General features: G+C 55.0%; 2 protein-coding genes across 5 annotated transcripts; both read left to right on the top strand.

The window, feature by feature from the left end:
• The first annotated feature begins 4,548 nt into the window (after positions 1-4,548).
• KLC2 (kinesin light chain 2) lies at positions 4,549-16,960 on the top strand. 4 transcript variants are annotated; one of them, XM_079103312.1, is made up of 19 exons: positions 4,549-4,681; positions 5,412-5,650; positions 7,987-8,217; positions 8,320-8,389; positions 9,041-9,263; positions 9,768-9,855; positions 9,965-10,066; positions 10,154-10,327; positions 10,442-10,541; positions 11,163-11,212; positions 11,309-11,376; positions 11,823-11,931; positions 12,024-12,182; positions 12,257-12,381; positions 12,597-12,654; positions 13,067-14,987; positions 15,335-15,434; positions 16,570-16,642; positions 16,909-16,960. In XM_079103312.1, the coding sequence occupies exons 2-16, from the start codon at positions 5,423-5,425 to the stop codon at positions 13,148-13,150; spliced, it is 1,869 nt and encodes a 622-aa protein (XP_078959438.1). In that variant the 5' UTR covers positions 4,549-4,681; positions 5,412-5,422; the 3' UTR covers positions 13,151-14,987; positions 15,335-15,434; positions 16,570-16,642; positions 16,909-16,960. The 4 variants fall into 4 exon arrangements, with proteins under 4 accessions (XP_078959438.1, XP_078959437.1, XP_078959440.1 ...); XM_079103311.1 differs by having other exon boundaries at positions 4,569-4,713; XM_079103314.1 differs by lacking the exon at positions 12,597-12,654 and having other exon boundaries at positions 4,569-4,713.
• On the top strand, positions 14,810-22,158 carry RAB1B (RAB1B, member RAS oncogene family). The gene is made up of 6 exons (XM_079103322.1): positions 14,810-14,942; positions 16,570-16,642; positions 16,909-17,004; positions 17,100-17,195; positions 20,504-20,635; positions 20,728-22,158. Exons 1-6 carry the CDS (start codon positions 14,929-14,931, stop codon positions 20,920-20,922), a joined length of 606 nt encoding a protein of 201 aa, XP_078959448.1. The 5' UTR covers positions 14,810-14,928; the 3' UTR covers positions 20,923-22,158.
• Positions 22,159-22,262: the final 104 nt, after the last annotated feature.

The raw sequence follows: 22,262 nt of genomic DNA, 5'->3' as shown, positions 1-22,262 counted from the left end.
CTTGATACAGGGTCTGTCGAATAGTAAGCTTGGTGGGGGGTGGGAATAAATAACTACAAGAAATAGTGTCTGTTATGTACAAGGCTTTGTGCAAAACCTTTGTGCCTTTTTTTATTTTTTCATCTAACAAGTGGAGAAACACAGTTTTGATCTTGGCTGAGCCTGACCCCCGTATGGCCGCCCACTAAGCAGAGCAGGGACCTTTCTATCCTGGCTGGGAGGGGACTGATTTGCTGTATGGCTGCTGGGACAGGAACCAGGGACTGACTCTAAGGAAACCCATGGGCAGACTTGATCTTGGCTCAGTGGTGGAAAGAACCAACAACTCTGGAAGGGGGGAGGCGCCTCAAGAAGAGGGGGACATAGCCGTCTTTACTGAGCAACCAATCTTGAGCACTCATGGGTGAATCCACAAGGGTTTCAAAGAGGATGAGATTCTTGAAGAAACTGCCCTCAGTTGCTCAAAGGACGGGAGGGAAGCTACCAGAGGAAAAAAGCAAGAAAGAAAATTTCAGTCGGATGTGTGCTTCTGCAGATCTGAAGGGACAAGGTAGAAGCAGTGGGAATGATCTTCAGGGAGAGCACTGAATATCAAAAGTAGCAGGAGTGTCCCAGGCATGGACAGGGGCAGGGGGCTGCTGAATACTGCAGAAAATGGCAGAAGGAGCTGAATCACCATCAGGCACTGGTTCCCTCCTCCTATTCTCCATTTACTGAGCACCCAGCAGCAACCTGGCAGGAGACCAGCAGCTGCAGAAATGCAGGACTGAGCAGGGTGAACTAACAGTCCTTCCCTCTGCAGATGCACAGTGTAATCCTCAGAACCAGATGAAAAGCAAGTGACTGAAAATGTCGAACACATACAAGGTTAAGTGCTGAAAGAAGATAAGGGCATGAGAACTGGCAGGGGAAGGCCCAGCCCAGGGATGCTAAGGAGAGGCACAGCAGATCCACAGAAAGCTAGCCGTCAAGGGAGACTGGAAATGGCTCTACCTACCCGAGAAAAGGTGATAAAAGGAATGTGCTTCATCAATAGGCAGAAAGAAAGCACAGGTAAGGAGGCCGAGGTAGCAGTGTGCATACCCAGAGTGCCAAGCAGCACATGGGCCTGTAGACGCAGGCCAAGTGCCCATGGGCACCGAGTGCCTCTGCCCCCAGGTGAAAATGCCTCAGGCTGTGTGGAGGTGTGCACCTGTATTTCTGCATGGGTGTGAACATGCAATTTGGTCCCAGTTCTCTTGATCTCCACTCTGTGTTCAGTCTCCCTTACACACTCTGGGACAAAACTATCTGCACTCTAGATTTGAGAGGGTTATAATAGTCATTGAGAACAGCAGGATAAAAAATCAGCCCCTGCTCTCTCACTTGGAGCAGATGTTTCCCCTCCCTGGGCCTCAGTTTCCTCACCAGTAGAACAAAAGCATTCAGACAGCAGCTTTCAACCCAGGGAGCACATCACAGGAACCAACGAAAGGTTTTAAAGAAGTTACCTGGGGACCATCAAATCTCAGTCTCAGAGACAAAGTTCCAACAAAGTTCCTTCCCAAGGGCTTCTGAACCCCAGGCTTGCTAAGGAAAATAAAGGTGCCCTGGCTCCACATTCTCCTCTCCCTGTGAACTGGATATGCTGGCAAGTTTGGGGCACAGTCATGAATGGAGTGCACAAATGGGCTTCTCAAACTACAGCCAGGGCACCCCTTGAAGACAGGGCCAATGTAGGGGCTGAAGGACAACAGTCCCCAGGTTCCTCAGGGACTCTGCAGGAAAACGGACCAGCTGAAATCGGCAGGGACAAATGAGCTGAGCCCTGATGCAAGTAGCATAATCAATGGAAATAGTAAACTTGTAACAGAGGTTCTTCTCTGGAGTGGGCTCTTGATGACCGAGAACTGCATTTCCCGGCAACTTGTGTGTATGCCTTTTGAATGCTACATCATGTGATGTGAAAGTATAAACTAGCTGGGAAGAAAAATCATTGGCAGAAGTACAAGACTGAGAACAAGCTCAATGTGATGGGGTGGATATATCAAGGGTCTTAGCCAACCACAAGCTTCACCTGTGATGGCTGTCATTGTTAGCCTGAATTTCAGTTTCATGGGTAGAAAGGTGGCATGGTGTTTTATGTTTTGTTTTGTGGTGCTAGAGATCAAATCCAGGACCTCACACATGCTAGGTAAGTGCTCTGTCACTGAGTTACAACCCCAGCCCCAGGGGTGGCATGCTTTTTCAAAGGAGGACTGTCTCTCTGTAGTCAGTACAATTCATTCCTTGTCTGAATCATTGGACCCTGGATACAGCACCACTATTTTAGCAAGGTCTGGATTGATAGAAAGGAGAAATGAGGATGGGGAAGGATTGGGAGACCACAGTAGGGCTGGGGGAAGGGAAAGATTCCAGCCCAGTCAGAGAAAAGACTGGGTGAGACAGCATCCTGACTCCAAGTCTCTTCATTGGCTAGAGGAAGAAGACAAGCTGTGGGCACTACAGGAAGGCACTTTGGGGGTTAAGGAAAAACTTTCTAACAGAAGACCACTCCTCTGTCAAAGATTGTGCCATTGGAATTCCAACACCCCCACAATGCTGAACCTAACAAACTCTAGGAAGGGAACACTCCTAATTCATAGGAATACCCCAGATCTCCTTTACGCACCAGGCCTCATTGTAAAGCTTTTGTCCCTTGGGGAGGTCATCCTGCTATCACCTCCTAGTGCTCTCCACCTAGAAGTGGTGGGGACAGTGCTGGGTGGGGAGGGAAAGCTAATAAACCAGGTTACAGAGAATCAGATCAGAACTTGGGCTTGGAGGGAGTCAGCAAGCCCAGCAGGTATATCCTTCTAACTTTTTTTTTCCCATCCAAGTACTATCCAGGCCCGACTCTGCTTAGCTTCCAAGATCAGATGAGACTGGGGTACCACCTGTAGACCTTCTGACTTTCTAAACCAATTTTTACTGAGCCCTGCTGTGTTTCCACCAGGAGCTGCACTGGAGTGAATAAGAGGGCAGCTTCTGGCCTATATTGTAGTGGGGGAAGCAACCTACAAGAAAAATGTTAGAAAGGTTGATTCTAGACAGTTAGGTGGATGCACTGCAGGGAGTGGGGAAATTGAGGAAGTGACTTCTAATCTAAGACCCAAATTATAACATCACCAACCAAAGATGCTCACTTCATCTTGATCATTGGTCAACAGCATGTGCTATGGAGTTCATCTGAGACAGTCAGGGGACCCCCATGAACAGCAACATCCCTTAAGATTAAGAGAGAAAAACTTTGAGGGGGGGGTTAGACAGTCAGGCTTTTCTCAAAAGGGCAAATGCACTCCACAGCCCTTAACTCATAGTTTGTGAACAAGGAAGACCTCTGCTTTCCCCACCCTCTCACTCTCAGTCTTATCCACCAAGAAATACAGGCACATAGTTAAGGTCGGGACACTCTCACCATGACAAGGACAGATGACATAAGGATAAAACTGATGAGTCAAGGAAACAGCAAATTCCTAGGACCCTCAATTTGTTACTTCACCATGTATGCCCCACCCATGTGTCTCTCAATGGTCACAGCTACTCATCCTTATCAGAGGCAAAGACGTTCATGCAGGACGCAGCATCATATGATATATGAGATGTGACATTTGGTGCCAGGACGGCTGGCTGACTACCCCTCCCACAAAATTGAAGTGTTCCGCTCAGAAAAAGAAAAAAACACCTTTTGAAATGCACTATTAACATTCCTAACTCCAGCCCACCCCTACCACCCTTTCACATGAATAACACTAGCTCTGTGTTCTGAGAGCCACTTCTAGGTTGACACTCTTGATCAGCGCTGCGTCTCCCTTCTGCTGAAGCAAGACGTCCCAATAGTCTCGCTCCACTTGCAGCTGTGCCTTTACCCACCCACCAGGCCGGTAACACACCCAAAGGGGCACCGACGCCCGCCAGTCCCTTACCACACACACCTGTCTCCCTTAGGGCAAGAAGCGGACCTTCCGTTACCTATAGGGCCATGTCCAGTTCCCCTGTGGGGATCGGGGCACATCTCTAGGTATAAATGATCATCTCAGACCTGTGAGATGTGGATCACAGCAGCACCCGCTACAACGGGTCTTTATGAACGTCAGGGTCATGCACTTAAGGTACCGCCGCGCCCAAGAAGTGGCAACTGCTTCAGTAAATGTGGACTGTCTCGCTTTGGACTCCTAGGGGTCCGGGTCTTCTCCCTGTGCCTCAGTTTCTCCCTCAGTCTCTCAGGCCGCCGTGATGAGTGCGTCCGGGTTCACAATTTCCCGAGTCCCTCACCCGAGCACCCCCGCGTCCTCGGGCGTTTCACAGCCTCGCAGCGACGGAACCTCAGGCTAGGGCAGCAGCTGCCAACCTGCGCGGCAAGCGAGCCCCGCCCCGCCCCGCCCCGCCCCGCCCCGCCCCCGGGCGGCCGAGCTCCGGGAGCCCGCCCGGCCCGCATGCTCCTTTAAGGCAACTCGCCCGCGGAGGAGTGTGTTTCGCCCCCTCCGACCGCGGCGAGGTAGCTGCTTCACCTTTAAGGCAGCGCGAGGACTGCTGGGAAGGCCGGCGGGATGGAGGCAACGGGACCGGCTCACGGCCGCGGATCCCGGTGAAGCGGAGCGGGAGCCGGAGCCGGAGCCGGAGCGGGAGCCGGAGCCGGAGCCGGGCGGAGCCGGAGACGCAGGTCGGCGCGGGCCGATCGAGCCAGGAAACCGGGTCAGGCCCTAAAGGGGAGGGGCTGCGGACGGCCTAGGGGAGGGGTCGTCGTGGGCGCGGCCTCCTGGAGGACCAGGCCAGCCCGCGGGGAGGGGCGCGGTCCTGGGGCCCGGGGGCGGGAGCTGGGCCTTTCCTCCGGAGGGTCTGCAGGGCGTCGCGCCAGCCTATGGGAGGGGTCGTCGTGGGCGCGGCCTGGAGGAGCCGGTCCGAAACCTGAGGTCTCGCTACCCGGAGGGTCGCAGTGGGAACCGCCTGCCCTGGGGGAGGGGCTCTGCAGTTCGGCCTGCCTGTGGGGGAGGGGGCGTCGCAGGGGCTGGGGCCGGATCTCTCGCAGGGGCCGGGGTCCCCCGCACCCGGGTGAACCCCTACGGTCTGCGAGCGGCCCCCTGATCCGTGTCTTGATTGGAGAAGTTCCGGGAATGCCCCGAGACAGGGCGGCCTAAGCCAGCCAGAGCTGGTGGTCTGAGTCGGAATCAGGGTCCAGCCTCACCGGCCGCACCGCATTGCGTCTCCCTGGACGAGACAAGCCTGGCGCGCCCCCTGTAGGCCGAGCGCGGGCACGGTGCAGGCGGCCGGCCCGGGGACCCCGACACCCCAGGGACCCAGGCGTCCGGGGACCGCCGGTGTTTACCGAATCTGGGGTGGACGGCGGTGTGGCCGTAGGCCCAGTGTCCTCCTGCCCACCCTCGCCTTCACAGGCGGCACAACCATGGCCACGATGGTGCTTCCGCGAGAGGAGAAGCTGAGCCAGGATGAGATCGTGCTGGGCACCAAAGCTGTCATCCAGGGACTAGAGACCCTGCGTGGGGAGCATCGTGCCCTGCTCGCTCCCCTGGCTTCTCATGAGGCCAACGAGGCCGAGCCAGGCTCTCAGGAGCGCTGCCTCCTCCTTCGCCGCTCCCTGGAGGCCATAGAGCTGGGACTCGGGGAGGCCCAGGTAGGTCATTCTGGGATGCTGAGGTGGGAGGTCATGGGAGGGACTGAGCTTTCCAGAGGAATTCCGGTAATGTAGGAACACAATATGAGCAAGAAACCGAACCACCTGTCCCCTTGAGCCCCGTGTTAGGACTGCAGTAAGTATTTTTTGAAGACACGAAGTTCAGTTTGGAGACCTCAGCCTGCCCCAGGAGACCTTGAGCACCTTCACTCCCACCCAGAGTCCTATTCCTGGTACTCCTCTACCTAACAGAGACTGGGTAGGAGAACAGAAAAGAAATCCTTAAGAAAATACCAACCCCCCCCCCCCCCCCCCTCCGCCACCGCCGCCGCCGCCATTCATTCTTCCATTAATTCTCTGATTTACTATGTGCAAGGCAACAAGTCAGTGCCAGGGATACAGGGTTCAACAAGGCAGACAAGATTCCTACCCTAGTCTAGTAGAAAAAGAGAAACAGATAATGGTAACAATTGTGATAAATTCTCTAAAGAATTGAAAGCAAGATCTTGTGATAGCTTATAGTCAATGGTCTCGTCTAATGGTCAGGCAAAATTCCTCTGAGGAAAGGACATTTAAACCAAGACCCGAAGGAAGAAAAGAACCAACCTCCAGAAATAGGAGTTGGGGGAGAAGTTGCATGCATAAAGGTCCTAAGGTAGGAAAGATCTTGTGAGGGAAGTGAGAAATGAACTGTGTGACCAGAGCTTCATGGGAAAAGAGAAAGGGAGACGGCAGGAGACAGTCATGGTCATGTTAGTTTGGGTTTTATTCTCAGGAAATCAGGAAACGTTTGGAGGGCTCTAAGCAAGCTGGAAACATATCTTAGGTTTTAAAAACTCCCTCTGATATGGAGAACAAACCTTGTGGGGTCAAGTAGCATGTTGCTAGGAAGCCACTGCTAGAATTCAAAAGAGGGAAGACACTTGGACTTAAGGGATGGCCATTAGGGTGGAGAGAACAAGCCTGGTTCTAGATGCTCTAGAGGTAGGTTCAGCAGGATGTGGGGATGAAGTAAGGCAGAAAGAAGAGGGGGCAGCATAACTCAGATTTGTGGTAGAAGCAAGTTCAGGGACAAGAGAGCCTGGGTGGGTCAGGAGTTCTCTTTTTTCCCTTGTAAATTGGGCTGCCAAGACCATTTGCAGACAGAGTTACAGGAGGCATTGAGACTCACAAGGAGTTAGACTCTCTGGGAAGGCCCCACTCCTGTACTGGGGATTGAACCCAGGGTGCTTTACCACTGAGCTACATCCCAAGCCCTTAGTTATTTTTTTATTTTGAGACAGGGTATTGCTAAGTTTTGCCAAGGTTAGTCTTAAACTTGAAGTTCTTTTGCCTCAGCCTCTCAAGTTGTTGGGATTTACAGGTGTGCACCATCATACCTGGCTCTGGAAAAGGTTTTGTTTCCCTCAGATATTGACCAAGCCACTGCCTAGCTGTGTGAATCCTGGGCAGATTGAATCATCTTGTTTTCTGGACTTTAAAATACAGATCATGGCCTCTGCTGTATGTACTTCCAGGCTATTTAGGGAATTTTTTAAAAGCTAGTGGTTATGAAAACACCTGTCACTTAAACATTCACTAACCTACTAGAAAGAGCAGGATCTCACACTGCCTGGCCTTCTGCAAGGGCAACATATCACCTCCTTAGTTGACTGTTAGGTGCAGAGATGGCCATACGGGTCCACGCCCAGTGGCTTATAAGCCTCACACAGATGGGGAACAGGAGGGCACAGCAGTGAGGCCACGTGTGGAGCTGAGGCAGAAGGGAAAGTGGTACCAGGAAGAGGCACACCATGGGTAGAGAAAGGAGGATGGAGCCCATGCTAGGTCCCAAGGCAAGAAGAGCCTGGAAGCTCAGGAATGAAATAGAGATTGGGGAGAGGGTTAGGGAGTAGGGCTAAGGTTTCTGGATTTCCTTACCTGCCCCTGTGGTTCCCCAGACTCTCTGGGGTGTGAGGGATCCTCAGCAGAACTTGGGATGAGGCCTTTCCGTCACCTTTCAGCCACGTGTCTGGGTTCTTTGGGCAGGCACCAGTCCTGGGGCCGGAAGCAGTGGGACAGTGGCTGTGTTTGCAGAGGGTGAAGTACAATCCTCACTAGAGACAAAGGAGAGTCTGGTATCTCAGGGATTCCCAAAGGAATCATTCAGAGACCCCCTCCTGGGTTTAAGCTTTGGACTATGGGACCTAGGGGAGAAACTTCCTTGAGTAGGGGGAGGACTCCCAGTCCCAAGGCCCTGCAGCTCTTCACAGGCAGAACCAGGCCTAGCTCTTCACAAGCCCTGGAGTCCCAGGAGGCCCAGGCTAGTGCTCTGATGCGCATCTGGCTGACCACAGGTGATCCTGGCACTCTCCAGCCACCTGGGTGCCGTGGAGTCAGAGAAGCAGAAGCTTCGGGCTCAGGTGCGACGGCTGGTACAGGAGAACCAATGGCTGCGTGAGGAGCTGGCAGGGACGCAGCAGAAACTGCAGCGAAGCGAGCAGGCAGTGGCCCAGCTGGAGGAGGAAAAGCAACACCTGCTGTTCATGAGCCAGATTCGAAAGCTGGATGAGGATACCTCCCCCAATGTGAGCCCTAACCAGCCAGGAGACTGGGGCAAGTGAGGCAGCTGGGGACATCTGGCTGCCTATGTCTCCCTCCCTGACACTTTGTCCCATTTTCCTTCCCAGGAGGAGAAGGGGGATGTTCCCAAAGACTCTCTGGATGACTTATTCCCCAATGAGGATGAGCAGAACCCAGGTACAGATGGGCAGTTGGCTGTGGGCTGGGGAAAGGAAGGGTTAGGCTAATTCCTGGACCTTGGGACCCAGAAGTCACAGGAAATGGGGAGGGGTGGCAGCTGTGTTCTTTCTTGCTTTATTTTTTTTTAATCACATCCCAGCACATTAGTGCTTTAAATGCAGGTCTTCCCTGTTGCATCTTGTACCCTCTAAGTTCTGCCAGGAGCGGACATCAAAGTTAAGAGCTCTGGAGCCACCAGGCTTGATTTCACCTGCTCTGCCACTAACTCTTCTGAGGCCACGGGAGAGTTCCTTTTCTTCTCAGAGCTTGCTCGGAGGGTTAGAGGAGAGGTGGGAAAGATAGTGCCCAGCCAGAGCTGTGCTTGTCTCTCTCAGGATGTTGAGTACCCAGTGAAGCCTAACTTTGCAGATGCAAAAGTTGAGGCTCAGAGGTTAGGGAACTTGCTCCAGGACACACAGCTTGAAGTGTTGGAACTGGGACTCTACCCACGTCCTCTGGGGTAACTAGGCCTATTCTACATATGGAGAAACTGAGGCAGAGGTGAATGACTTGCCCAGGGCCACATGTTAGGTGAGTCAGTGCACAGCCAGCATGTGCTAACCCAGCCTAAGGGCAGATGGCACATCTGACCTGCCTGTGGCCCTGCAGCCCCTAGCCCTGGAGGAGGGGATGTGGCTGCTCAGCATGGAGGCTATGAAATACCGGCACGACTCCGTACCCTACACAACCTGGTGATCCAGTATGCTGCCCAGGGCCGCTACGAGGTGGCTGTGCCACTCTGCAAGCAGGCGCTGGAGGACTTGGAGAAGACATCAGGCCATGACCACCCTGATGTGGCCACCATGCTGAACATCCTGGCGCTGGTCTATCGGTGAGGGCCCTTTTAGCCAGTCATCCATGGAAGCACCTGCATCCTTCCTGACAGCCCCAGCTCTGGGTCACTAACCCTCAGTGCTTGCTGGGACCAGGACTTGGGCCCCAGGGGCAGCTGGGCAGTTTAGAGAGAAGGTCTTCATGGAGTGGGGCTCTCAGTCTAGTGGAGAAGAGAGGTTTGGGCATAAGCAGGGAGTTGGACCAGCTTAGGTGCCCAGCCTTGAGTAGGGGCTTTGTGAAAAGTGAGTTGGCCCAGAACACAAGAATAGACAGCAGTGTGCACCTGAAGGTTGGGGCCCTGGGCACCAGGCAAGGCCATGGTGAGTTGTGAGTGAATCACCAAAGTACCCAAGTGACTAGAGGGTTGGGGCTGCCCAGGCTTCCCAACGCTTTGAGTCACAATCCCATCACATCACACGTCAGTGACCACAGGGATCATGGGCCCCTGGGGACAGGCCTTGGGCTGGAGAAGAACGCTAAGCATGTTCCTGCTTGCTACCAGGGACCAGAACAAGTACAAGGAGGCTGCCCACCTGCTCAATGACGCCCTGGCCATTAGGGAGAAGACATTGGGGAAGGACCACCCAGCTGTGAGTGAAGGGCACGGGCAGTGGGGAGTGTCCTCTGCTCCCTGCAAGTCCCAGAGTCCTTGCCATGTGGGGCCCTGGGTCAGGTCCCTCCATGTTCCCACCCCCACAGGTGGCTGCAACACTGAACAACCTGGCAGTTCTTTATGGCAAGCGGGGCAAGTACAAGGAGGCCGAGCCACTATGCAAGCGGGCCCTGGAGATCCGGGAAAAGGTGGGAGCCAGCAGGGTTGGGGCTGGGCAGGTAGGAGACTGGCCCAACAGCCCTCAGCCCAGGCACTGGCCCCTTCTCTCATCTCAGGTCCTGGGGAAGTTTCACCCAGATGTAGCCAAGCAGCTCAGCAATCTGGCCTTGCTGTGCCAGAACCAGGGCAAAGCAGAGGAGGTGGAATACTACTACCGGAGGGCACTGGAGATCTATGCCACCCGCCTTGGGCCTGATGACCCCAACGTGGCCAAGACCAAGAACAACCTGGTACTCTGGGGCTGGAGTGTGAGCCTGAGAGATGGAGGGTTGGGGACAAGGTGGAAGAAGAGGGAAAGCCAGGCTCCCTACCTTCTCTCATTCCCTGGGTCCCTGCCTCTCCAGGCTTCCTGTTACCTGAAACAGGGCAAATACCAGGATGCAGAGACTTTGTACAAGGAGATCCTCACCCGTGCTCATGAAAAGGAGTTTGGTTCTGTCAACGGTGAGTCCATGGCCACCATGTGCCTCCAGCTCATCCAGCACATGCACAGTCAACCATGAGCACTTTGGATTCTGCCTCTGCTGGGCAGGCCCTTACACCTGGGGTCTGACTGGTAGCCCAGCCTCACCGGTGGATGGTGCCCACACACCTAGCTGACAGCCACAGCTGTGAATCTTGTGGCAAGCCTGGTGCTGTTGGCTCAGTCTTCCCTTTCTCCAGCAGGCAACTCCTACCCATCTTTAGGGCCTGGCCCAAGTGTTCCCCCTTCTAAGAAATCACCTTCTGGCCCCCAGTCGTCAGTCATTTCCTGCTCCCAGGTCTCTGGAAACCTGGTGCATCTTTTAGGCCTACCACGTGCCTTGGGCTGTGGTCCTAGTTGTATAAAGGTCAGTCCTCTATCCTTGCTTTGTCCCAGTCACAAGCCTCTGGATGCAAGCCTGTGTCCTGCTCATCTCTGTCCAGAGGAGAGTCAGTGATGATTTGGGTCTGATTTTGTTCATTTATTCAACAAAGCCAAACCCTTGTTCTTCCCGGGTACCCGTTTTCCCCAGAACCCCCAGTCCAGCCCCTTCTAGAGAAGCCTGTGCAGCAGGCTGGTGATAATCCCTTTTCTCCCCCCAGGGGACAACAAGCCCATCTGGATGCATGCAGAGGAACGGGAGGAGAGCAAGGTAGCTCTGTGAGCAGGACTGGGGAAGGCCCAAGGCTGGGATATTTGGAGGGGAGGGCCTCCTCCCACCTCCCCAACTGATTGGACTTTCCCCCAGGATAAACGTCGGGACAGCGCCCCCTATGGGGAGTATGGCAGCTGGTACAAGGCCTGTAAGGTTGACAGGTGAGGGCAGGAGTATTAGGCTGGGCTTAGAGCAGGTAGCGGGAAAACTGCATCCAGGGTGGGATGAGGCCCAGGCTCCACACTCTATCCTCTCAACCCCTAGGACACACACCTCCTCTGCCAGCTCACCTTTCAAGTACCAGGTCACAGGCCACCTGTCTCAAGGAGGCTTTCTGCACCAAGACAGTCTAATTGTCTTGTTCCTCCGCCTCCAGCTTTTGGTCTTGGTGGCAACATCCCTTGAAGGCCTTGGACCAGGTTCCCAATCCTGGGGTGATTCTCCCAGGACAGGAGACACCAGTGGACCTAGCACAGGACTGGACACATGGGAGGGGCTACATTCTCATTGACTGTGTGGTTCCTCAGTGCTCAATGTGGGCTAGGTGCCAGAGAGGCCCTGGGTCAGGGGGATCATGGAGTTTGAGACTTCTGTTGTCTGTCCACAGCCCCACAGTCAATACCACCCTGCGTAGCTTGGGGGCCCTGTACCGGCGCCAGGGTAAGCTAGAAGCCGCACACACCCTGGAGGACTGTGCCAGCCGCAGCCGCAAGCAGGTGGGGCTCCATACAGGAGGAGGGCGGATGGGGACCTGTGCGGTCCTGTGTAAGTTCCAACCAGGGCCTTGTGCTCCCTACCCCCTTCTCAGGGCCTGGATCCTGCAAGCCAGACCAAGGTAGTAGAACTGCTGAAAGATGGCAGTGGTGGGCGGGGAGACCGCCGTAGCAGCAGAGATGTGGCTGGAAGTGCTGGACCCCGGTCTGAGTCTGACCTTGAGGAGACTGGGCCTACAGCTGAGTGGAGCGGAGTGAGTGTGGGGACTGGGATGGGCTGGGAGTCTGTGTAGCCATCGCAGCCTAGAGACTGACCTGTCACCCTCAGGATGGTAGTGGCTCATTGCGGCGCAGTGGCTCCTTTGGGAAGCTCCGTGATGCCCTGAGGCGCAGCAGTGAGATGCTGGTGAAGAAGCTGCAAGGGGGCAGCCCTCAGGAGACCCCTAACCCCAGGTGAACCCCCACCCAGGGTGAGCCTCTCCATAACTACCCAACAACCCCAGTTAAGCTCATGATCTGAATGCATCCTGCTGGTCTATGGTGACCTTCCCATCCCTCTCAGGTGCTACCACTACCAAATGTGCTCCCCCTCCCCCTTCCCAGCCCCAACCTGACTTCTCCCCCACCAATCCCACCATGGGCAAATCCCGGTCATCTTTTACCCTCAGAATGAAGCGGGCCAGTTCCCTCAACTTCCTCAACAAGAGCGTGGAAGAGCCAGTCCAGGTAGGGGCAGAGGGTCTTTGGCACTGGGGAGCTGAGGCCCAGGCCCCTGCCCTGGGTCCCAGGTCTGCAAGTGCTCCTGCCCAGCTTCTCTTGAAGCATGTCTCTTGATCAAAAAATGGTTCTGTCCCTGACCCCAGGCCTGCTTTGGACTGGACAGCAGGGAGACAGATGAGAACACAGCCCCTGCCCTAGGGTGGACATGTAGACATGTACAGGGCCAGTACCATCGCAGTAACTGTGGAGGCAACAGGAGTGTCCGGCATTGGGGTGTGGCCTTGGGCCAAACCTGCCTCTCCCCAGCTTGTGGAAACAGGCTGTGTCTGCTATGAAGGACTGGCTGGGTCAGGCCCTTGGGGCCTGGAAGCACAGTCCCAGCAGCATAAGGCTAAGTGACCTACCCCTCTGCCCACAGCCTGGAGGAACAGGTCTCTCTGACAGCCGCACCCTCAGCTCCAGCTCCATGGACCTCTCCCGACGAAGCTCCTTGGTGGGCTAATCCTGAAGGGGGAGCCAGTCATCAGAGCCTCCACCGGGCATAGCCCCTACCCCAAGCCCTGCGCATGGGCCTGCTGCTTGTCCTGCCTGTCTCTCCCAAGAACCCCCGTCTTTTCTGTTCAATCTCAGGGTAATCTCTCCCCTTGTCATCTCAGCCTGAGCCCTGGAGGCCGGGCCTGCCCGTCCCAGCTCTTCCCTTATTTATTCCTTCCAGCAGGGCCCCCTCTTCCATAGGTCCCAGGCCAGCGGGAAGGGCTGGCCGGAGTCTCCAAAATAGACTCGGTGGCCCGCCCTCCCCAGATCCCGTAACCGAGAACACTAAGCACCTGCCAACCCTTCAGCACCCCTGTTCTCCACCTCGACCCCCGACCCTCCAGCCCCCGGCCGTCGCTTCTGTATATAGAGAAATAAGTTATTGGCCGCGCCCCGCCCCCTCAGTCCACGGTAGTCCCTGGGTTTCCCTTCGCCCCGCCCTTCTCCAGTGGTACCGCCCAGGCCTTAATCACCCCCATTCCGCGCGGTGGTATCTCCCATGCTCCGTGTTCTCAGGAGCGGCGCCTCCCCGAAGGGTTGCGTGGACCTCCTCGCGTTTCTGGCCTCCGAGGGATGCGCCCCATCGCGCCTTGCCCGGTGCCCAGGACTGAGGGCTTGAGCCCGAATCCGTCCCCTATCCGCCGGGATCCCGGCCTTATGCACTGCCCCTCCTGCCCGGCCCAGACCAGGCCCCGCCGGTTGAGCCATTCTGCCACGCCTCCTCCCGCGCCCGCAGCTTCTCGGGAGGGCCGGTGACAGCCCCCGGTGGCAGGAGAGACTGCCCCAATTGAGGGGTGAGGCGGTCGCTCTCTATTTTCAGATGTTGCTGTAGAAATAAAGACGGTTTGAATCTGAACCAGGCTTGTTTTAAGGGGGAAGCCCAGAGCCTCACAGCGTATCCAGGTTGTGGGGGGCGGGGCCGGAGAGGCCGCGCGTGAGTGAAGTGTGTTTACGTGTCGCATACCTCCTACGAGGCGGGAGCCCAGATACTCTGCCCCTATCCCGGAGCTGTATGGGGCAGGATTTCTAAAACCTTCACCTCAGGGGTTCTGAAGAGCTCAGGGCTTTGATAAGTTTTGCACCTCAAGACGTTTAGTCTTAAGTGAGTTTTCGAGGACTCGATCTCCTATGTACCGATGCGTGAGTTATGGGGCTGGGGATGTAGCTTAAGGGTAGAGTGCTTGCAGTCAGGCACAAGACCCCGGGTTCCTTCCCCAGCACTGCATGAAAGAAATGGTGGTGACATCCTGCTGGGCCTCGGTACGGCTAGCAATGCACAGCACACGAAGAACCCTGGAAAAATAAAATTTTACTGCTCCTCTGCAAACACGCGCCTTCTCATTTAATGCTCACATCCTGCAAGATAGGAGGGTGAGGAGGGCTGCCTCCCTCATTACGTGAAAAGTGCAAAATTGAGTTTGCACCAGCGAGTCGCCGCCGGGCGCGGAACTTGCTTCTCCCGCAAGGTCCGTACAGGGAGCGGACTACCAGCCCCAGAAGGCAGTGCGCCGGCGGCGACGGGAGCACTCGACCGCTGGGTCGCTCGGGATTAGGCCTGCGCAGCGGCGGTGAGTCGCACACTCGGAGAGACTACAGGTTCCGGGAAGCAGTGCGGCGCGGCCCAAAAAAGAAAAGTTTGCGCCTGCGCGGAGCGGGCGGGGCCTCTGGGGCGGAGCGGCCACCATCTTGGAACGGGAGGCGGAGCAGAGCTGACTGGGAGCGACCGAGCGGGCCGCCGCCGCCGCCATGAACCCCGAATAGTGAGTGAGCCCCGCCCGCGCCGCCCAGCGCAGCCTCGATTCCGAGTACGGGGCTTATACGCTTACCGGATTGTCTGGCCTGGGTCAGGACGGCGCAGCGCCCCCACATCCGGGTCCCTCTTCCGCTGACCCCCCCCCACATCCGGGTCCTGCCCCTCCCCCCGTGGGCCCCAGGACCCCGGCTCCACACCCCGAGTCCTGGCACCTGGAACCTAGGGGCGGCGGCACCGAGGGGCAGCACCTGGGGCCGGGGGCTCCGGTCCTACCGGGCCTTTTCCGTCAGGTGACTTCCGCAGCTCCAGTCTCCCCAGGCCTCAGTTTCCCCACCTGCTGCTTGACTACAGTCCCGGTGGTTTGCAGCCGGTCAAAATAATTCCAGATCCCTGGTTCAGACTAGGGTGCTGTAGGTCCGGCCGTGAATCCTTCTGCCCTTCGTTTTCTCCTGGAGTCGGGCTCCCCGGGCTGAGCTGACGCGGGAGGCCCGGAGCGCCGGTTGGTTCGCGTCCCCTAGAGGTGCTCCCCTCCGGGGCTGCCGCCTTGCCCTTGCCTGGGTCCCACTGTCCTGTTGCTCCTGGCAGTTCGTCCTTTCCTGCCCTCTCACCTTTGCTCAGCCCTCCAGCGCCACCGTCACACCTTTTCCTCCGTTGTCAGACTATGGAGAAGTTTAGGGGAATGTGGAATTTGTTTTTCCCTTTGCAGTGGGATTCTGTAGTCCTTAGACTAACTGCTCACTTCTTGGTCACCTCCCCTACGGATGGGTGGACCACATCTCATGCCCTACACTTCTAGTTTTCCCTAAATATCAGTTATTTTCTTCCTCTTTTGCCACTTCCTTTTTCTCCTCCAGCTCCACGCCTCAAATTTCCTTGGGGAAAGGTGAAGCTCTGAGCCGGATTAGGAGGGGGAACAGAGAAGGGAACCTGCAGGCCCTCACAGAGACTGGAGTATGACAGGCCTGGTTTCAAGTCTCAGAGTTGTCAGCTGTGTAATTTAGGGCAAGTCACTTCCCTTCTTCCACCTCTGATTTCCCCATTAGTTGGAAATAAGGACATCACTTCTTGGACTCTCAGGGTTCTAGCAAGAGATGCACTTGAAGTACTGTGCACAGAGCCAGTCACAGCTCAGTAAGTCCTAAGTGCTGTTGTCATTGCCACTTGTTGACCAACTCTTGTCGGTGACTTCAAATCAGGCTCTTTACATTGCTTTTTCGCTTATTTGGTTCTGGGTTAGGCCCTAGCTTTCACTTCTGGGGCCTTCACTGCCTAGCTGGGCACACCACAGGGCACAGTGGGGGTTTCCTTAATAGCTACTAGTGAACAGAACCACAGTTTGTCAGGAATCAGGGTAGGACACCCAGCTTTGTCATCTGATAGCAATTCTTGACAAGTCATGTTCCTCTTTGTCTCAGTTTTCTTTAAAGTGGGATTTCAGACTTAGCAAGCTGAGGATGCTATGGGTTAGCTTATTTTGGGCGGTGGGGTGTTCAAATCCTCAGAACTGGTGAGCACCATAGTATTCCAAATCAAGTCATGCCTTATGGTGTGGGGGGATGCTGTAATAGTGACTTGAGGATGATGGCAGCTGGGCTTCCTGCCTTCCTTCACATCTTCCTGTCTTTTCTCTCCAGTGACTACCTGTTTAAGCTACTTTTGATTGGTGACTCGGGCGTGGGCAAGTCATGCCTGCTCCTGCGGTTTGCTGTGAGTAAGAAGCCTCCCATACCATCTATCTGGGGTCCTGGCTGAGGACTGGGGCAAGGAGAAACAGGGACCCAAGGATGAGGTTGCAGGACCTGCCAGCAGTGCAGTGCATCTGACTGAACAAGAGCACGGGGTTGGCAAGTCGGGGTGCTCAGAATAGGGGCTTGGCAGCTAGGAGCCCAGCCAGGGCAGAGAGCTGGAGGGAGGATCTCCAAATGGGAAAAGGCCCATTCACCAAGGCCTTTTCACTGGCCCCAACCTTCCAGGATGACACATACACAGAGAGCTACATCAGCACCATCGGCGTGGACTTCAAGATTCGAACCATTGAGCTGGATGGCAAAACCATCAAACTTCAGATTGTGAGTGTGACTCCTTCCCAGTCCCTGGGACAGAGGCATGTGTCTTGGAAGGGGAGGACTCAGACTGACCTGCCCCTCTTCCTACTGTGTCGTAGTGGGACACGGCGGGTCAGGAACGATTCCGGACTATCACTTCCAGCTACTATCGGGGGGCTCATGGCATCATCGTGGTGTATGACGTCACCGACCAGGTACTCCTGGACCTACCCTCCCCAGCTTTGCCTCCTTGGCTTTAGATTTGGCAGGGGAGGATGGGGTTGGGGGGAGGTACCAGGGATTGAACTCAGGAGCCCTTAGCCACTGAGCCACATCCCCAGCCCTATTTTGTATTTTATTTAGAGACAGGGTCTCATTGAGTTGCTTAGCGCCTTGCTGTTGCTGAGGCTGGCTTTGAACCCACAGTCCTCATGACTTAGCCTTCAGAGCCACTGGGATTACAGGTGTGCGCCATAGTGCCCAGCTTGGCTTTCGAGTTTGACTCTTGCTTTTTACTCTTCTGCCTTCTCTTTGCTGATGCTTCCTGGAAAGGGGAAGCATTTATATTCAGACTCATTTCACAAAGAGAGAAATGGCTACAAAAATGATTCTCTCGAGGCCCTGCTGCAGGGTCTTGGCAGAACCAAGTCTCACACTTACCTTCCCCGCCGCCTCATTCTAGACCTTCCAGTCACCTGTGTTTTATAGGGGTTTAGTCTGCTGGTTGGCCACTGTGCTGGGCTCATGGCTTCCTGTGTGAAGATGCTGTGGGGGAACAATTGAAGGACCTGAGATGAGGAAGTAAGGGAGCTCTAAGCTCAGGGTCCAGAGTAAACAGAGGACCAATAGCCCTGTGTCTGCTATAGTGACTTCAGTCACTTGTCACTAGCAGTCAGAATCAGTCCTACTATATCTTCTACCTTACAGAATGGGTCACAGCCTTAGAGTTGCTTTTTTTAAAAATTTATTTATTTATTTTGGAGAAGGAGTCTTGCTATGTTACCCAGTCTGGTCTCAAACTCTTGGGTTCAAATGATCCTCCTGCCTCAGCCTTCTGAATAGCTGGAACTATAGACTATAGGAATGCACAACTGTCTGGCTTCAAATTGCCTTTTAATGCAAATAAGAGATCTGTGTCATGTTCCCATCTTACAAATGAGGACCTGGGTTCAGGATGGTGAGGTGACTCACTTAGGGCTCTTCAGCTAGTTCGTGGCAGAAGCAGAAAGCCTGGTCTCTGGATCCCACCTGCTTTATTTTTTCTACCAAACCTTGTTTAATAGGGGCCGGGCCCTGGAGACATGGGAGCGTGCATCAGCTCTGGCCTGGGAGGGTTCCTGCTCTCAGGAGCAGTAGGGCCCCTCAGCTCACCAAGGATTCATGCTCCAGCCCACCACTTATTGTGGACAAAAAACTGGGGGTAAGCTGGATGGACCCAGGCCCTCCTGACTGACTGCCAAACGTAGTGGCCTTGTTTCACTTCTCACCCTCATTGACCTCTTGTGACTTCAGGCTCGATTTTCGTCTCTCTTCTTAGAAAGCGTACTATTGATAGTGTCCCCATCTTTTGCTGAGCACACACTCATACCACTGAATTCCATCTCCAGCCCCTTCAGCATTTTCTGTGGTTTATCCTGTCTTGTCCCCTAATTCCTTTTTTCTGCTTTCTGACTCTGGCCATCACTGCCTCCTTACTGTTCCACAGGGTTCTGGCCAATTCTTTGATTTGACTTCTGTCTTCTGTGGTTTTTACGTCTATTCAGCTTCCACTGTGGATGCCCTCCTTTGTGCCTGTGCTTGTGCTGGCACTTGGTGTCTGTGTTAATTCATATCTTCACAATTTTACCTAGTTAACTGAAGGGTGAGGTCTGTTTCCAGATGAGGAAATGTACTTGGAGAGGTGTTGAATAACTTGACCCCGATCTCCCAGTGAGGAAGGGCAAAGCTAGGGTTGACACCCAGCATTCCTGGCTTTAAGCGTGACCTTTCCTGCCCTTGATACCTCTCCTTAGCCTCTGACATCTGCAGAACTCGTATGTCCAATCTTGGCCTCATCTTCTCTCACTGCATCCTCATCTTTGTAACAGAATCCCTGTCAGAAAACTCTTCCTTCCCCCATCCAGTCAGTCTCAAGGCCCCTCTTCTCTCACCATCATGTCTTTCAAATTTGTCCCCTCATAATAATAGCAGTGATGAGGATAATAGCCTCTCTTGCTAATTAAGCACTTGTTATAAGACAGGCCTGTATTCATTCTTTCATGCAAACAACAGCCCTGCTGCGAGATACTGTTTTATTCAAAAAAAAGAAACTGAGGCTCACAGAGGTCAAGTGACATATCTAAAGTCACCCAGCAAATTTCGAAGCCAGGGCTTCACCCAGGATGGTCTGATGCTAGGCCTCTGTGCTCCCCTGCGGCACTCCACATCTCATCATCTCTGGATTATTGCAACCACCTTCCAGTTGGTCTTCATCTTCTTGCTGATTTTCTGTCCTCCACAATCCTCCCTGGACCATTTTTTCCCAGAACTCGGGGGTGATCCTGCTGCTTCTGTGAGAGAACCCCCACTGGCTCCTGGTGTTCCCAGTCTTAGCCAAGAAAAGACCCTTTGAGCTCTGTCCTGCCTGCCCCTCTCCTCCCCCACTTACGGACTGCATCCTGGTAACATCACACTTCTCCCCACTCCCTAAAGACACCATGCCTTCCTGTTCTGTGACTTGGCACATGCTGTCTCCACAGCTGGCATCTGTCCTGCAGACGGCCATTTGGTACCTACAGGCTGAGGTCAGAGACAATCCTGGGGCCCCCCAGCTCCTGCCTTCCATCCTATCTTGCCATTGTGTGTGTCCTGTTCTGTTCCTCTTTTGTCCTCTGAATGCCTTAGGGAAGGCCTAGGGATGAGTTCTCTCTTTGTCCCCAGTGCCCAGCAGGGCCTAGCTTGGAACATGGCAGGAAGTATACAAGAGAGTCCAGTGTGAGAGCATCAAGACTTTGTCCCCTAAGAAGGGAAGCAGTTCTAGCTTAAGCACTTACCTAGAAGTTCTGTCTTTTGTCTGACTGGAGATGGGTCTCAAGCTGCTGGGGGAGTCTGAGGCCCAGTGATGACGATCTTAGTGCCAGAAGTAGGAAAAGAGTTCAGCTCTGCATCCTCAAAGGCCAGGGCTTCCCCTTCAAGGACCTCCACCTTCCACTAGGGTCCAAGCCTTCAAACTGTACAGGGATTTTAAGACTTACCTGCCTTCTCACTCTGACCTGCCTCTGTCCTGCTGCCCTTGGCTCTCACATGTGGTTAGGCCGGGGAGTGGCTCAGAGAGAAAGCTGGGAGAAGCAGAGCTGGCTGGCTGGCAACCAGGCTGTGCTGGGCCTGGCTTTTGGGGCCCCAGATGGAGAAGGGCAGGAGAGGGGGCTTCTTTCTGGATTCCTGAGCCCAGGGCTCCTGTCTTTCCCTGAAAGGATCCTTGTTTACAGGCTTGGGGAGGGGTGGGAGCTGGGAGCTCAATAACTTTGGACCCTGGGCCCTCTAGGAATCCTATGCCAACGTGAAGCAGTGGCTACAGGAGATTGACCGCTACGCCAGTGAGAATGTCAATAAACTCCTTGTGGGCAACAAGAGCGACCTCACCACCAAAAAGGTGGTGGACAACACCACAGCCAAGGTGAGCAGGCCCAGGCCAGGCCGCCCAGGGGTTTGGGGTCTGCTGCCTCTCACCCCTCTCTCCTCTCCTCCTCTTTCCTCTCCCCTTGTCAGGAGTTTGCAGACTCCCTGGGCATCCCCTTCCTGGAGACGAGTGCCAAGAATGCCACCAATGTGGAGCAGGCGTTCATGACCATGGCTGCTGAGATCAAAAAGCGGATGGGGCCAGGCGCAGCCTCAGGGGGTGAAAGGCCCAACCTCAAGATTGACAGCACCCCTGTGAAGCCAGCTGGTGGTGGCTGTTGCTAGGAAGGGCACTTGGGGTGGAACAGGAGGGGGCACCTTCTCCAGATGATGCCCCTGGAGGGAGCAAGAGGCACCTCCCTCTGCCTCTCTGGGGGCACTTGAGTCTGTGGCTTTGGGGTGTCCTGGGCTCCCCATCTCCCTCTGGCCCATCTGCCTGCTGCCCTGAGCCCCAGTTCTGTCAGGGCCCCCAAGGGAGGACATGCAGGACCTGTGGCTTGGGTGGGGGCAGGGGCAGGGGCTGCTCTGCTGCTGCCTCTAGGTACCTTGAAAAGATGCCCCAACCATGCACCTTCCTTTGGAACGAGGGCTCTGTCTGTCTCCCCACCCCCATGTATGCTGCACTGGGTTTCTCTTCTCTTCCTTCTCTCCCCACCTTTACAAGAGCTAAGGGCCCCCCTGGCCTTCGCTGCCCATGGCTGTAGTCAGTGCCTGGGGCCAGGAGTGTCGCCAAGGAATCCAGGACCTGGGATCCAGGGCCCTGGGCTCGACCTCAGGATGAACACTGGGGTCACAGGGGCCAAGCAGCCCACTCTTTCCCTGTCTCCCTCCACCCCTCCCACACTCAGCTCCAGCCGTCTAGCTGCAGTGGGGATACAGCACGGCTAGGGCAGGTGGGCGGGTGGCTGCGCTGGGCCTATGTCTTGAGCCCATAGGGAGCCTGCTCCTGCCTCCCTCTGCCCTGCCAGAGGCAGGCCCGTGTGCTGCCTGCCCACCGTGCCCCTTTGTCCCTGTGGCAGGCGGAGGCGGAAGGCCCACCGAGCCCAAGGCCAGGCACCAGCCTTAACCCTCACTCTGCCAGCACCTCTTCCCTATCCCTGAGGCAGCACATCAGGCTTATTCTCCCATCCTCAGAGCCTAACAGGGCAGAGCCTCATCCTGTGTTGCTACTTCTCTGGGAAATATGGGTGCAACCCAGAGTTGGGGGTCTCTCTGTTCACCCCCTCCAAACCCAGGATCCTGATCCCCCTGCCCTCTGGCACAGCTTCTTCCTGCAGAAAACAAATCTGGTCTCTTCCTGAGAAGCCATGTCCCTTGTGCTGTCTCTTGCCTGTCCCACCCACGCTGTGCCCTCCCCTCCACTCCAGCTTGTATTTAAATCCCTGGGCTGCCCCTTGGGTGGGGAGGCCCTCTCCCAGGTTCCCCTCTGGTGTCATGTCAGGCATTTTGCAAGGAAAAGCCACTTGGGGAAAGATGGAAAAGGACAAAAAAAAAAAAAAAAAAAAAAAAAAAACCAATAAATTTCCACTGGCCCTCAGGTGAGCTGAGGGTTTTTGCAAGGAAGTTGTGGTGACTGTGTGTGGTCTGTGGTGGGAGACGTCTTGGGGTAGGAAGTGGAACTGGAT

This window comes from Sciurus vulgaris, assembly GCF_902686455.1.
Source record: "Sciurus vulgaris genome assembly, chromosome: 11".
NCBI classification, from domain to species: Eukaryota; Metazoa; Chordata; class Mammalia; order Rodentia; family Sciuridae; genus Sciurus; species Sciurus vulgaris.
This window is presented reverse-complemented; position numbering and strand designations above follow the sequence as displayed.